This window comes from Polypterus senegalus, chromosome 15 (genome assembly GCF_016835505.1).
Source record: "Polypterus senegalus isolate Bchr_013 chromosome 15, ASM1683550v1, whole genome shotgun sequence".
In the NCBI taxonomy this organism is placed as follows: domain Eukaryota; kingdom Metazoa; phylum Chordata; class Cladistia; order Polypteriformes; family Polypteridae; genus Polypterus; species Polypterus senegalus.
The window spans coordinates 3,034,284-3,046,929 of record NC_053168.1 but is presented as its reverse complement, the minus strand read 5'-3'; the positions used below and the strand labels follow the sequence as shown (position 1 = coordinate 3,046,929).

Here is a 12,646-nt window from a genome sequence, read left to right as displayed (position 1 = left end):
TACCATTTCGATCAAGCTGAGCGTTATCAGTACAATTAAAATCCCCTCCCAGTAGAAGAATTTCCCCATTAATAAAAGATTCCACCACTCTTCTCAAAGAATCAAAGAAACAGATCCTCTCTCGACCATTTGTTGGTGCATATGAATTAATTAACACGAGGTCTTGTTCCCCATCTTTAATCTGCACCACCAGCAGGCGCCCAGCCACCACCTCACTAATATTAGTGATTTTAAATTCACAGTTTTAGAAATCATCACAGCTACCCCAGCACTGACATGAGATCCGTGACTAAGCACAGCCTGACCCCCCCATTCACGTAACCAGTCCTGTTCATTCTTAATATCAGTGTGTGTTTCCGGAAGTAGTGCAATGTGAAGGCCTTTTGCTCTAAATACTCAAAAACTGCAGCCCTTTTGCGTCTCCCCTACACCCGTTCACATTCAGACTCCCAATATGAAAAGATTCCATTAATTCAAGACATAAGGGAGTAACCAATAAAATACATAACACAAATAAATAAAAGAAACGTAGGACTAAATCCATCATGATTAAAGCAGTGATTTCCTAACCCTACTGATCAAATTCTTTAGTCTCACTGACTCTTTCTGGTCCATGCCAAGCTGCACGGCATTGCGCATCACCCTCTGTGCTGACACCAGGAAGAGCTGAACGTCTGGGAAGTGTTCCTCCACTTTAACCCCTCTCTTACCCTCAATAAATTCTAAAAATACCGTATACTTGCGGTGCTGTATCCGCCTCCCAGTGTATATCTTGAAGAGGACTCGCTTCTCACGGAGGTGTCAGTGTCACTACCCTCATCCTCTCTGTCGCCCACGTCACAGTCACTGTAACTCTTGAACAAGTTGCTGCGTTCACTGGATGGCTCGCTGGACACAAGGCTTTTCTTTGCCGACTTAGTATTCTCTGATTTAATCTTTCGTTTTGACGGGCACTTTGAAAATCTCATCCCTCTCGCTCACACTTGCACTCCCACTCTCCACTTCACACACCTCATCCATCGGCCTCTCATTCATCTGCCTTTCCACGGCTTGCTCTGGGATAGGCTTTATCAGCACCGCGTCTTCAGCAGCCTGCACTTGTGCAGCTTCATCGGATGCCTGAGACTCGTTCACAGCGGAGGCAACTGGCGCAACTCCCTCGGAAAGAGTGTTCAATGTCGTCCCCTCACTGCTACTGGTCTCAGGCTCTGTGCTCACTTTACTCGCTGCACTTTCAGTTTCAGCCGCCATATCCTCGGCAACAAGAAGCGCGCTCTTCTCTGGAGCGTCTTTAGACAGAAAATTTTCGGGCCGATCATACACAACACCCGCTCCATCCAACCGCTCATTACACTCAGACCCATCCTTCTCCATATTCTCCACCTCACTTTCATACTCAGACTCGCAGTTTTCATCGTTAACCCTGTCCGTGTTCTCCTTGACCGTAGAGGAGCCGCGCGGCATCACTACGGGCTCATGTTTGCACTGTGCCGCTTTGTGTCCAGCTCTGCCACAGTTAAAGCAACGCATTGAATCAGAAGTTACAAACACTACATAATCATCGCCTTCCACCTTAAACCTGAGGGCCACGTTTAGATCTTCATTCATATTATTTAAAATCATATAAACTTGTCTCCGAAAGGAGACCACATGTTTTAACTCCTGCATTTTGCAGCCAAGGGGAATAAGCACTATATCAGACATAATCTGCCCATAACGTCTCAATTCCCTTAGTAAAATATCATTTTTTAAGAAAGGTGGAACATTAGAGACAATAACTTTCTTCGCAGGCGCTGATAACGGCAGGACAGGAACTAATGCGCCATTTATAACAACCCCTTCTTCAACAAGTTTATTTACGAGAGACTCGTCGTTTAGAAAGACGACTACAGCCTTATTCATTCTGCTTGCTGATAGAACATTTTTATAACCAACTATTTTCCCTACTCCCATCACACAAGCTTCAGCAGAAACCTGAGGGTCCACCAGGACCTTAGCGCCATGGCGGCGTGAAAGACTTTCAAACGCCTTTGGAAACAAACCAGGTGCCGCCTTTGGACACGGCCATGGCAATAACCGCCAAAGCCGCGTCTTAACAGTAAAAAACTTATCAAAAAAACAACAACAACTCTAAAACAAATCTCTAAGAAAAAGGAAAAGAGAAAAAAGAGGCTTACACAGAGACGTCGACGCCGTCGGCTTCCACCGACTCAAACACGCCCACCCCAGACAGCACTAATCGAGCAACACACAGACAGCAAGAGAGAGAGAGAGATAGATAGATAGATAGATAGATAGATAGATAGATAATAAAAGGCACTATATAGTAGATAGATAGATAGATAGATAGATAATGAAAGGCACTATATAATAGATAGATAGATAGATAGATAGATAGATAGATAGATAGATAGATAGAAGGCACTATATAGATAGATAGATAGATAGATAGATAGATAGATAGATAGATAGATAGATAGATAGATAGATAGATAGATAGATAGATAGATAGATAGATAGCAATATATAGATAGATAGATAGATAGATAGATAGATAGATAGATAGATAGATAGATAGATAGATAGATAGATAGATAGATAGGATGATAGATAGATAGATAGATAGATAGATAGATAGATAGATAGATAGATAGATAGATAGATAGATAGATAGATAGATAGAAAGGCACTAGATATAGTAGATAGATAGATAGATAGATAGATATAGATAGATAGATAGATAGATAGATAGATAGATAATAAAAGGCACTATAGATAGATAGATAGATAGATAGATAGATAGATAGATAGATAGATAGATAGATAGATAACTATAGATAGATAGATATAGATAGATAGATAGATAGATAGATAGATAGATAGATAGATAATGAAAGGCACTATATAGTAGATAGATAGATAGATAGATAGATAGATAGATAGATAGATAGATAGATAATGAAAGGCACTATATAATAGATAGATAGATAGATAGATAGATAGATAATGAAAGGCACTATATAATAGATAGATAGATAGATAGATAGATAGATAGATAGATAGATAGATAGATAGATAGATAGATAAAGGCACTATATTATAGATAGATAGATAGATAGATAGATAACAAAAGGCACTATATAGTAGATAGATAGATAGATAGATAGATAGATAGATAGATAGATAGATAGATAGATAGATAGATAATGAAAGGCACTATATAATAGATAGATAGATAGATAGATAATGAAAGGCACTATATAATAGATAGATAGATAGATAGATAGATAGATAGATAGATAGATAGATAGAAAGGATAGATAGATAGATAGATAGAAAGGCACTATATAGTAGATAGATAGATAGATAGATAGATAGATAGATAGATAGATAGATAGATAGAAATAAAAAGGCACTATATAGTAGATAGATAGATAGATAGATAGATAGATAGATAGATAGATAGATAGATAGATAGATAGATAATAGATAGATAGATAGATAGATAGATAGATAGATAGATAGATAGATAGATGTGAAAGGCACTATATAATAGATAGATAGATAGATAGATAGATAGATAGATAGATAGATAGATAGATAGATAGAAAGGCACTATATAGTAGATAGATAGATAGATAGATAGATAGATAGATAGATAGATAGATAGATAGATAGATAGATAGATAATGAAAGGCATAGATAGATAGATGTGAAAGGCACTATATTATAGATAGATAGATAGATAGATAAAAAAGGCACTATATAGTAGATAGATAGATAGATAGATAGATAGATAGATAGATAGATAGATAGATAGATAATGAAAGGCACTATATAATAGATAGATAGATAGATAGATAGATAGATAGATAGATAGATAGATAGATAGAAAGGCACTATATAGATAGATAGATAGATAGATAGATAGATAGATAGATAGATAGATAGATAGATAGATAGATAGATAGATAGATAGATAGATAGATAATGAAAGGCACTATATAATAGATAGATAGATAATAAAAGGCACATATATAATAGATAGATAGATAGATAGATAGATAGATAGATAGTTAGATAGATAGATAGATAGATAGATAGATAGATAGACTTCAGTACCGAACGCTCTTTGAGTCAGTTCACCCTCCCACAACCCTGGTATTAACGATGGCTGCTTCGTGACTGGCGTTGAGGGCATTTCGTGACTGACCTCATTGGTACTGCAGTATGCAATTACACTCTGCTGAGTCCTTCTGGGTTGAGCCCCTTTTAGCTTTTAAACTACACATGTAATACAAATAAAGTCCAGCAGATGGCGGTGTGATACCATTTTTGCACTTTTTATGTTTTTAAGCCTCCTCAGTTGCAAAGACTACATCTGGTAACAAAGTAAACACTTTTACTGTTTGTTGCCCCCTTACAGTAATGACAAACTGGACACTGCACACTTTTCAACTTACACATGCACAGCAGTTGCTCTTTTCCTTCAGGTGAGATGATGCTTTGTCACCCTACAGGTCACGTATCCCCCCACACTCGGCAGCTGCTTATTGTGTAATGAGGAGTCCTCAGTGTGTTACTGCCGTGTGACCTTAGTCATAGCACAATGTCACCTGAGCCCCACACAGCAGACAAACCTCAGAGCGCACACACAAGTCCCAAGTTTAGTAAGCACAATACCTTTGAATGGCAGTAAATCTTTCTGTTTCCGTCCTTCCTCCAAACCTCCCCAGGTGCCCCCCTACTTTTCCCTCGAGTCTGACACCCCAAAGGATGACCCTCTCAAAACTGGTCTGCTATTTGTGAGCATGTTGTGCTCTTTGCTGGAGTGACACCCATTTAAGTGTTTCACCCCTTGCTGGGGGCGGCATGGTGGCGCAGTGGGTAGCGCTGCTGCTTCGCAGTTAGGAGACCCTTAAGGGTTCACTTCCCAGGTCCCCCCTATGTGGTGTTTGCATGTTCTCCCTGTGTCTGTGTGGGTTTCCTGCCACAGTCCAAAGACATGCAGGTTAAGTGGATTGGCGATCCTAAATTGCCCTTGGTGTGTGGGTGTGTGTGTGTCCTGTGGTGGGCTGGCGCCCTGCCCGGGGATTTGTTTCCTGCCTTGCGCCCTGTGTTGGCTCCAGCAGACCCCCATGACCCTGTAGTTAGGATAGCGGGTTGAATAATGACTGACTGACTGACCCCTTGTTGGACTGGCATCCTATTAAGAATAGTGCAGTCTACTGGACTGGCACCCCAATTCAAGAGGTGTGCTCTGTGCTGGACTGGCACCTTATTAAGTGTTACACCCTTTACTGGATTGGCACTCAATGTGTTGTTTCCTTTGTTGGACTGGCACCTCATTAAGTGTTCAGCTTTTTGTTGGACTGGCATCCATTCAAATATTTTGTTTTTTGCTGGACTGGCACTGCATTCAAGAGTTGTGCACTAAACTGGACTGGCACCTTATTAAGTGTGGTATTTACTGGACTGGCACCCCATTTAAGTGTTTCGCCCTTTGCTGGACTGGCATCCCCTTCATGTATTGTACTCTTTGCTGGACTGGCACCCCATTTAATTGTTTCGCCATTTGCTTTACTGGAACCATATTAAGAGCAGAACCCTTTGCTGGACTCGTACCCCATTTAGTGTTGTGCCCTTTTCTGGACTGGCACCTTGTTAACTATTGTGACCTTTGTTGGACTGGCACCTCATTATGTGTTGTGGTTTTTGCTGGACTGACACCCATTCAAATGCTGTGCCATTTGTTGGATTAGCACCCATTCAAGTGTTTTGCCCTTTTCTGGCCTGACACCTCATTATGTGTTAGTTCCTGCTTGGCACCAAATGCCCCCCCAACCCAGACCTGGATAATTAAATCAAAAACAGATGAACAGACAGGTGAAGGTGCATCTTCAGAGTGTCAAATAAGGCGGATATCACAGTGCCCGTTGGCAGCTCCTCTTAGTTCCTAATTGTCCCTCCAGAAGGGGAAGAGTGACGTCCTGTGGGGAGCCAACTCAATCCATGGCACGGAAAATTAGCAAGAGAGGAGAAAGGAGTCCAACAATGAGAACAATTAAAGAAACAAGTGGAATTAGAAGAAAAAGCAGAGACGCGGCCAGCACTACGGCTTCGGGCGCTCGTCCTACTTAAATAATTTACTTGGGAGGCTGTGCTGTTGTGTGCAAAGGAAGCCAAATTTATCTAAAAGTGCTGCCATTAGATCTGACCACTTCCAAGAATTTCTCTGCAGGACGTCCGGTAGCCGTGTCCCGCTGTCACACTGCAGACGCCGATGTCCATGCAGCTTTAAGGGCAAAGAAGAAGGAGCATTCAACGTCCTTTACATCAAGAGACGAACATCCTGCCAGATACTAAAGCAGAATTGAACAAATGAGGGGGACCCCCAAAACTTACAACTCCACCTTCTTCTCCGGGGTGCCCGGGTGATCCCTTCTGACCTGGCTGTCCCTGAAAAAGAATAAATTTAAAAAGGTTACACTAGTCGAGGCACAAGTGATATCCCCCTACGTCACAGCGGACATCAGGACCCCCAGCAGTTCTTGGAGAGGCGCACGTCACACGTCTGTCAGCGCCCTACCTGAACTCTCACTGCGGTGGTCTCTAGACCGCCCTGTGATGCTCCAAAGTAACTGACCAATCAAACACCTTGCACTAAGCTATGTGGCCAATCACAGCCCACCACTTATTATGGATATCACATAGGCCCCGCTGTCACATTTGTTTGTACCTTTTGTTCAACCAGGAACTATTGTGGGTGGGGCTTGAGTGATGAATTGTGCTGATTGGTTGCCCACAAGCACTGGTGCATCTGTCAAATCTGTGAGTAGTCTGAGGAGTCTTTGGTGAAGATGGCAGGCCACACTTCACACCGCACCACTCTTCATAGCCACCTCCATGGTGAGGCACCACCAGGGGAGGAAGGAGAAAGGAGCCCCTCAATGAGACCCCTTGCCTCGCACCACATTGCGTCGAAGTAATAATCTGCCCCGTGAATTCCTGATCGCGCCGCACTGTGCAGAGCATCTCTCTCTTCTTTGCATATCACATATTTTTCATAAAGTTTACAACTCCCATTGTCTAGTGGGGCAGAAACACACAAAAGTGGCCAGGGAGACCCTCTACATCACTGGTTCCTGAAAACAAAGTTCCTGGGGTGGAAAAGCACCCAAAAGTCGTGATCTCAGATTCTTAAGGTATGGCAGCCCACTAGATTGTGCTCTCCAGTCCTCCTTCCTTGGACCGCAGTATAAAACAAAGCAGCCTGCAGTCCAACACATCGACTCCTCTGTCCTCCTGGAATTTTGTCACAACCGACTATGTGGACGGGGACATCACACAGAATCTGCCTGCACTGTCCCTCCTCACCAGTAAGGGACTCCAAATCAGGTGCCAGAGAAGAGTCAAGTTAGATTGGTACATGAGCCCAAAAGACTGATCTCCATTCCTCTAGCCTTGGAAGCCTCTATCATAACTGGCCATGCGGGCAGTGGCGTCACCCCACTGTTTTATTATGACGATCAAGTGAAGCCCATTTCCAGGTAGTCATAGTGAGTAAGCAGAAGCTTACCTGCGTAACCTAAAAAGACCTCCTGCGTCCAGGTGAGTAAGTGGTCAAATTACAAAGTGGTGGGCTTGCACTCTCTTTTTTCAGACCCTCACTAGAAATGGCACACATGACCTGTGACCCACAAAACCAAGTGACCCCTCTGCATTCTTCCATCCTTGAAGGCCTCCATCGTAAGTAACCATGTGGGCGGTGGCATCATCTCTCTCTTTTATTATGGACGTCACATGGAGTCCTCATTCATCCTCCCTCCATTATATTATCTTTTGTTGTAGTGGTTTCCATATCTGATGTCAAGGTAGAATAAGTCAGAATGGTGGGTGTACCAGACGACCTCTGAGCCCACAGAACGAGTGACATATCTAGACTGTTTTAGCCTTTGAATCCTCTGTCATAACTGACCATGTGGGTACTGACATCATCCACCATTATAACCTTCAAACGGAGCCCCCATACATTCCCCCCTCCATACATCCCACATTATCTTCTGTAGCAAAGATCTTCATATCAGGAGGCACAGTAGAATGAGTTAGAATGGCATCATTGACAAGAAATTGCCCGGGCACCTCACATCTCTCTCTCTTTCTCATTGTGCTTACATGGACAGACTATCCTGCTGATTTAAAGTGAAGTTCCCCTACCCAAGTGCACTCGAGTGGACTTCTGAATTCTACTGCAAGGTAGTCATGATGTTGCACGGTATTCTCACGCTTTTTCAAGGACCTCAGTACAAATGGTACCTGAGCCCAGACTACCTATGAGCCACAAAAACCAGGGAGCCATCTGCATTCTTCTAGCCTTTAAGGCCTTCATCATGAGTAACCATGTGGGCAGTGGCATCATCTCTCTCTTTTATAATGGGCATCACATGGTGTCCTCATACGTCCTCCCTCCATTATATTATCTTTTGTTGTAGTGGTTTCCATATCAGGTGTTAAGGTAGAATAAGTCAGAATGGTGGATGAACCAGACAACCTCTGAAGCACCAGAATGAGTGACATATGTAGCCTTGGAGGCCTCTGTCATAACTGACCATGTGGGCACTGACATCATCCACCATTACAGCCAACAGACGGAGCCCCCATACACCTCCCTTCCATACATCCCTCATTATCTTCTAGCAAAGGTCTTCATATCAGGTGGCACAGCAGAATGAGTTAGAATGGCATCATTGACAACAATTTGCCCGGGTACCTCACATCTCTCTCTCTCATTGTGCTCACATGGACAGACTGTTCTGCTGATTTAAAGTTAAGTCCCCCTACCCAAGTGCACTCGAGTGGGCTTCTGACTTCTACTGCAAGATAGTCATGTTGCACGGCGGTCCCACTCTTTTTCAAGACCCTCAGTACAAGTGGTACCTCAGCTCAGGCTGCCTATGAGCCACAAAAACCAGGGACCCATCTGCAGTCTTCTAGCCTTAGAGGTCTCTGTCATAACTGACTGTGTGGACAGTGACATCCTCTCGCTCCTTTATTATGGATGTCACATGGAGTCCTCATTCATCCTCCCACCACCATTAAATTATCTTTTGTTGTAGTGGTTTCCATGTCAGGTGTTAATACTGAAGAAGTCAGAATGGTGGGTGAACCAGACGACCTCTGTGCCCCAAGAAAGGGTGACATATCTACACTGTTCTAAACTTGGCCTGCGCCACCACCACCTACTCAAAGCTTCATGATGCACCAACATTGATGGACTGAAAGCCAGAAGTCCACGTGACCATCATCATCAGGTCCTTCCATGAAAATCCTAAATACAAAGAGGACTGTTTGACTTATGTTAGGTAGATTGCCCAGAGGGGACTGGGTGGTCTCGTGGTCTGGAACCCCTACAGATTTTATTTTTTTTTCTCCAGCTTTTGGAGTTTTTTTTTTTGTTTTTTCTATCCACCCTGGCCATCGGACCTTACTTATTCTATGTTAATTAATTTTGACTTATATTTATTTTTTTATTGTGTCTTCTATTTTTCTATTCTTCATTTTGTAAAGCACTTTGAGCTACATTTTTTTGTATGAAAATGTGCTATATAAATAAATGTTAATTGATTGATTGATAAACTTGTCATAACTGACCATGTGGGCAGTGACATCATCCCATTAATTACGGCCATCAAATGGAGCCCCATCCATAAATTCTGCATTATCTTCTGTAGTGAAGGGTCTCCATATCAGGTGTCACAGTAGAATGCTTTAGAATGGCATCCATCGACTAGAATTTGCCCTGGCATCCCACACTTCTCAAGGACAGACTATCCTGCTAATTTAAAGTTAAGTCCACCTGGTCAAGTGGGCTTCTGTTTCACGTCAGCCACACTCTTTTCCATTATGGCCTCCTTGCTGGGTATGAATCCTTCCTTTACCCCAGCCAATATGCCAGTCCTTCCTTCTGGGCACCCACACCATAAAACAGTTAATTAACCTAACAGTACTGATGTCATATAAATATTGAGCTCTGCCTACATTGTCTACCCTGGAAAGGCGCTATAATAAAATAACAATGGCGGCGAGTCTCACTCCAGCAGTCTACAGAAATATGGACACAACTGTAAAGCTATGTGTGTGGGTTTGTGTTTGGGGGGACAGCAAACTCCAAAAAATAAAATAAACGTGTGCCCACTTTACATTCGCTACTCACCTTCAGCCCTGGCATTCCTCTCGGACCCCGAGGTCCCTCCTGGCCGACACATTTGCAGCTGACACAGCAGCACTCCCGCTCGGACACCGAGTCCTGCAATCCAAGACAGAAAATGTGACTAAAGTGAGTGACGGCGTCCTGAACTGAGAGAAGGAATGGAGAGGGTGCAACAAAAGGGACTGGAATATAAGGACACGCGCGTGACAATCTGCGCAAGGCCACCAGTCTGGGAATTCAGATCAGGCGTGTGATTGGATTGGTTTGTTGTAAGAGGCGGAGTTAAAAGAAATGTGTCATGTTTTTTTCCTCCATTTCAACATTAAAATGAGGGATTTTGAAAACATCAGGGTGTGAAACAATGAACTCTTTTTCATAAAATTCGATGGAGAGGAGCAGACTCTTCTTCTGATATTGGAGCAGCTTAAGGCCATGTCACATTTGATGACTTTGGCAGTGATTTCAGTTGTAGCCTTCATTTATATAATCTTAGTCAGTCAGAGGCAGACATCTGCTTGAAGGCCCGGCCTGTCCTCTAGTGTGCCATACCCAGCGACGTACTCAACTGGTCCACGTCCCGCCCCTCAGACAGGTTTGAATTTGTCTCTAGTCAACTGAGTGCTCATCCAGAAGTACAAAGCATTGAAAGCAGTGATGAGGAATAAGAAACGTGGGTGTGTTGGACCTCAGAAACAGAAGAGATGGGCGTCTTTTAGAGGTCTCAGGCTTCATGTACCACCATGGAATGAAAAAAAGAAACAAAAAGGTCAGAGATTGTGACTGAACTCGGCCGTACCTGTTAAGACCTTCCTACAGCACCGGCTCCATCAGGCACCACGCTATTGGCTGCAAGAAAAAGAGAGGAGAAAACCCGTGCGGAAAAGTCAAAAGGCAGTTGGTGAATGTGAGTTAGAACATTAGGACACTCTGGACAAGAAGAGACCACTCTGCCCAGCAAAGCCCACCAGGCCAAGCCACTTAATTCTTCTAAAATAACATCAAGTCGAGTTTGAATGTCCCTAAAGTCCTCCTGTGTACCACACTACCTGGTCACTTATGTTTATGGTTCTCTGTGTAAAGAAAAACCTCGCAATGTTTGTGTGAAATTTACCTTTAACAAGTTTCCAACTGTGTCCTCGTGTTCTTGATGACCTAATTTTAAAGTCACCACCTCGATCCACTGGACTAATTCCCTTCATAATGTTAAACACTTCAGTCAGGTCTCCTCTTCATCTCCTGTAAAGGCTCAGCTCTTTTATTCTTTCCTCATAACTCACCCCTGTAGCCCTGAATCAGCCCAGTCGCTCTTGTCTGGACCTTTCTAGTGCTGCTATCTCTGGTGGGCCCAAAACTGCACACAGAACTCCAGATGAGGCCTCACCAGTGTGTTATAAAGGTTGAGCAGAACCTCCTGTGACTTGTACTGCACACATCAAGGCGCTATATCACCTGACAGTCTGTTAGCCTTCTTAATGGCTTCTGAACACTGTCTGGAAGTCCACTATGACTCCTAAATCCTTCTCATAAGGTGGAAACTCGATTTTCCTGACTGCCCTTTGCGTATTCAGACCTCACATTTTTACTTCCTATGTGTAATTCTTTACATTTACTGACATTAAATGTCATCTGCCACAAATCTGCCCAAGCCTGTCTGCTGTCCAAGTCCTTCTGTGATGATATAACGGATTCCAAATTATCTGCCAGTCCACCTATCTTGGTATCTTCTGCCAACTTTACCAGTTTGTTACTTATATTCCTATCCAAATCATTTATATATATTAAAAATACCAGCAGCCCCAGCACTGAACCCTGCTGGTCACCACATTTAACATCACACAATTCTGATGAGGTTCCTCACACCATCACCCTCTGCTTCCTGTGTCTGAGCCAATTCTGCACCCACCTAAAAACATCACCCTGAACTGCCACTTCTTTTAATTTGATGCCCACCCTCTCATGTGGCACCTCATCAAATGCTTTCTGAAAGTCCAGATAGATCATCTCATCTGCTCCACTCTGGTCGTATCCTTTTGTTGCCTCCTCATAGAATTCCAACATGTTAGTAAAACATGACTTCCCTCTTCTGACCCCACGCTGACTGTTCCTAATATCTCCTGTCCTTGCCAGGCGTTGCTCAATCTTATCCTTAATAATTCCTTCCATTAATTTTCCTGTGATGTTTCATGTTAAGCTTACTGGCCTATACTTGCTCTGATCTGCCCTGTCACCCTTTTTATATAATGGGATGATATCTGCCATTTTCCAGTTCATCAGAATCTCTCCAGTGCACAGTGACTTCCTAAAAATATGTGTCATGGGTTTATATCTGCACTCGCTGGCCTCTTTAAGAGCTCTGTGGAAAATCTCATCTGGTCCTGGTGATTTGTTTGATGTCATCTTATTTAATCTGAGCAGCTCTTCTCCTTTTACAATTTC

General features: G+C 43.1%; 1 protein-coding gene across 4 annotated transcripts in view; it reads right to left on the bottom strand.

Annotated features, from left to right (window-relative positions):
* The window catches only part of LOC120515362 (collagen alpha-6(VI) chain-like), a 325,957-nt gene that overhangs the window by 176,397 nt on the left and 136,914 nt on the right, over positions 1-12,646 (bottom strand). For all 4 annotated transcript variants that reach the window (XM_039736240.1, XM_039736241.1, XM_039736242.1 and 1 more), the window contains exons 14-15: positions 10,214-10,306; positions 6,406-6,459 (exon numbers count right to left, since the gene is read on the bottom strand). In XM_039736240.1, the coding sequence (XP_039592174.1) occupies positions 6,406-6,459; positions 10,214-10,306 (147 nt within the window). The remainder of the gene's footprint in view (positions 1-6,405; positions 6,460-10,213; positions 10,307-12,646) is intronic.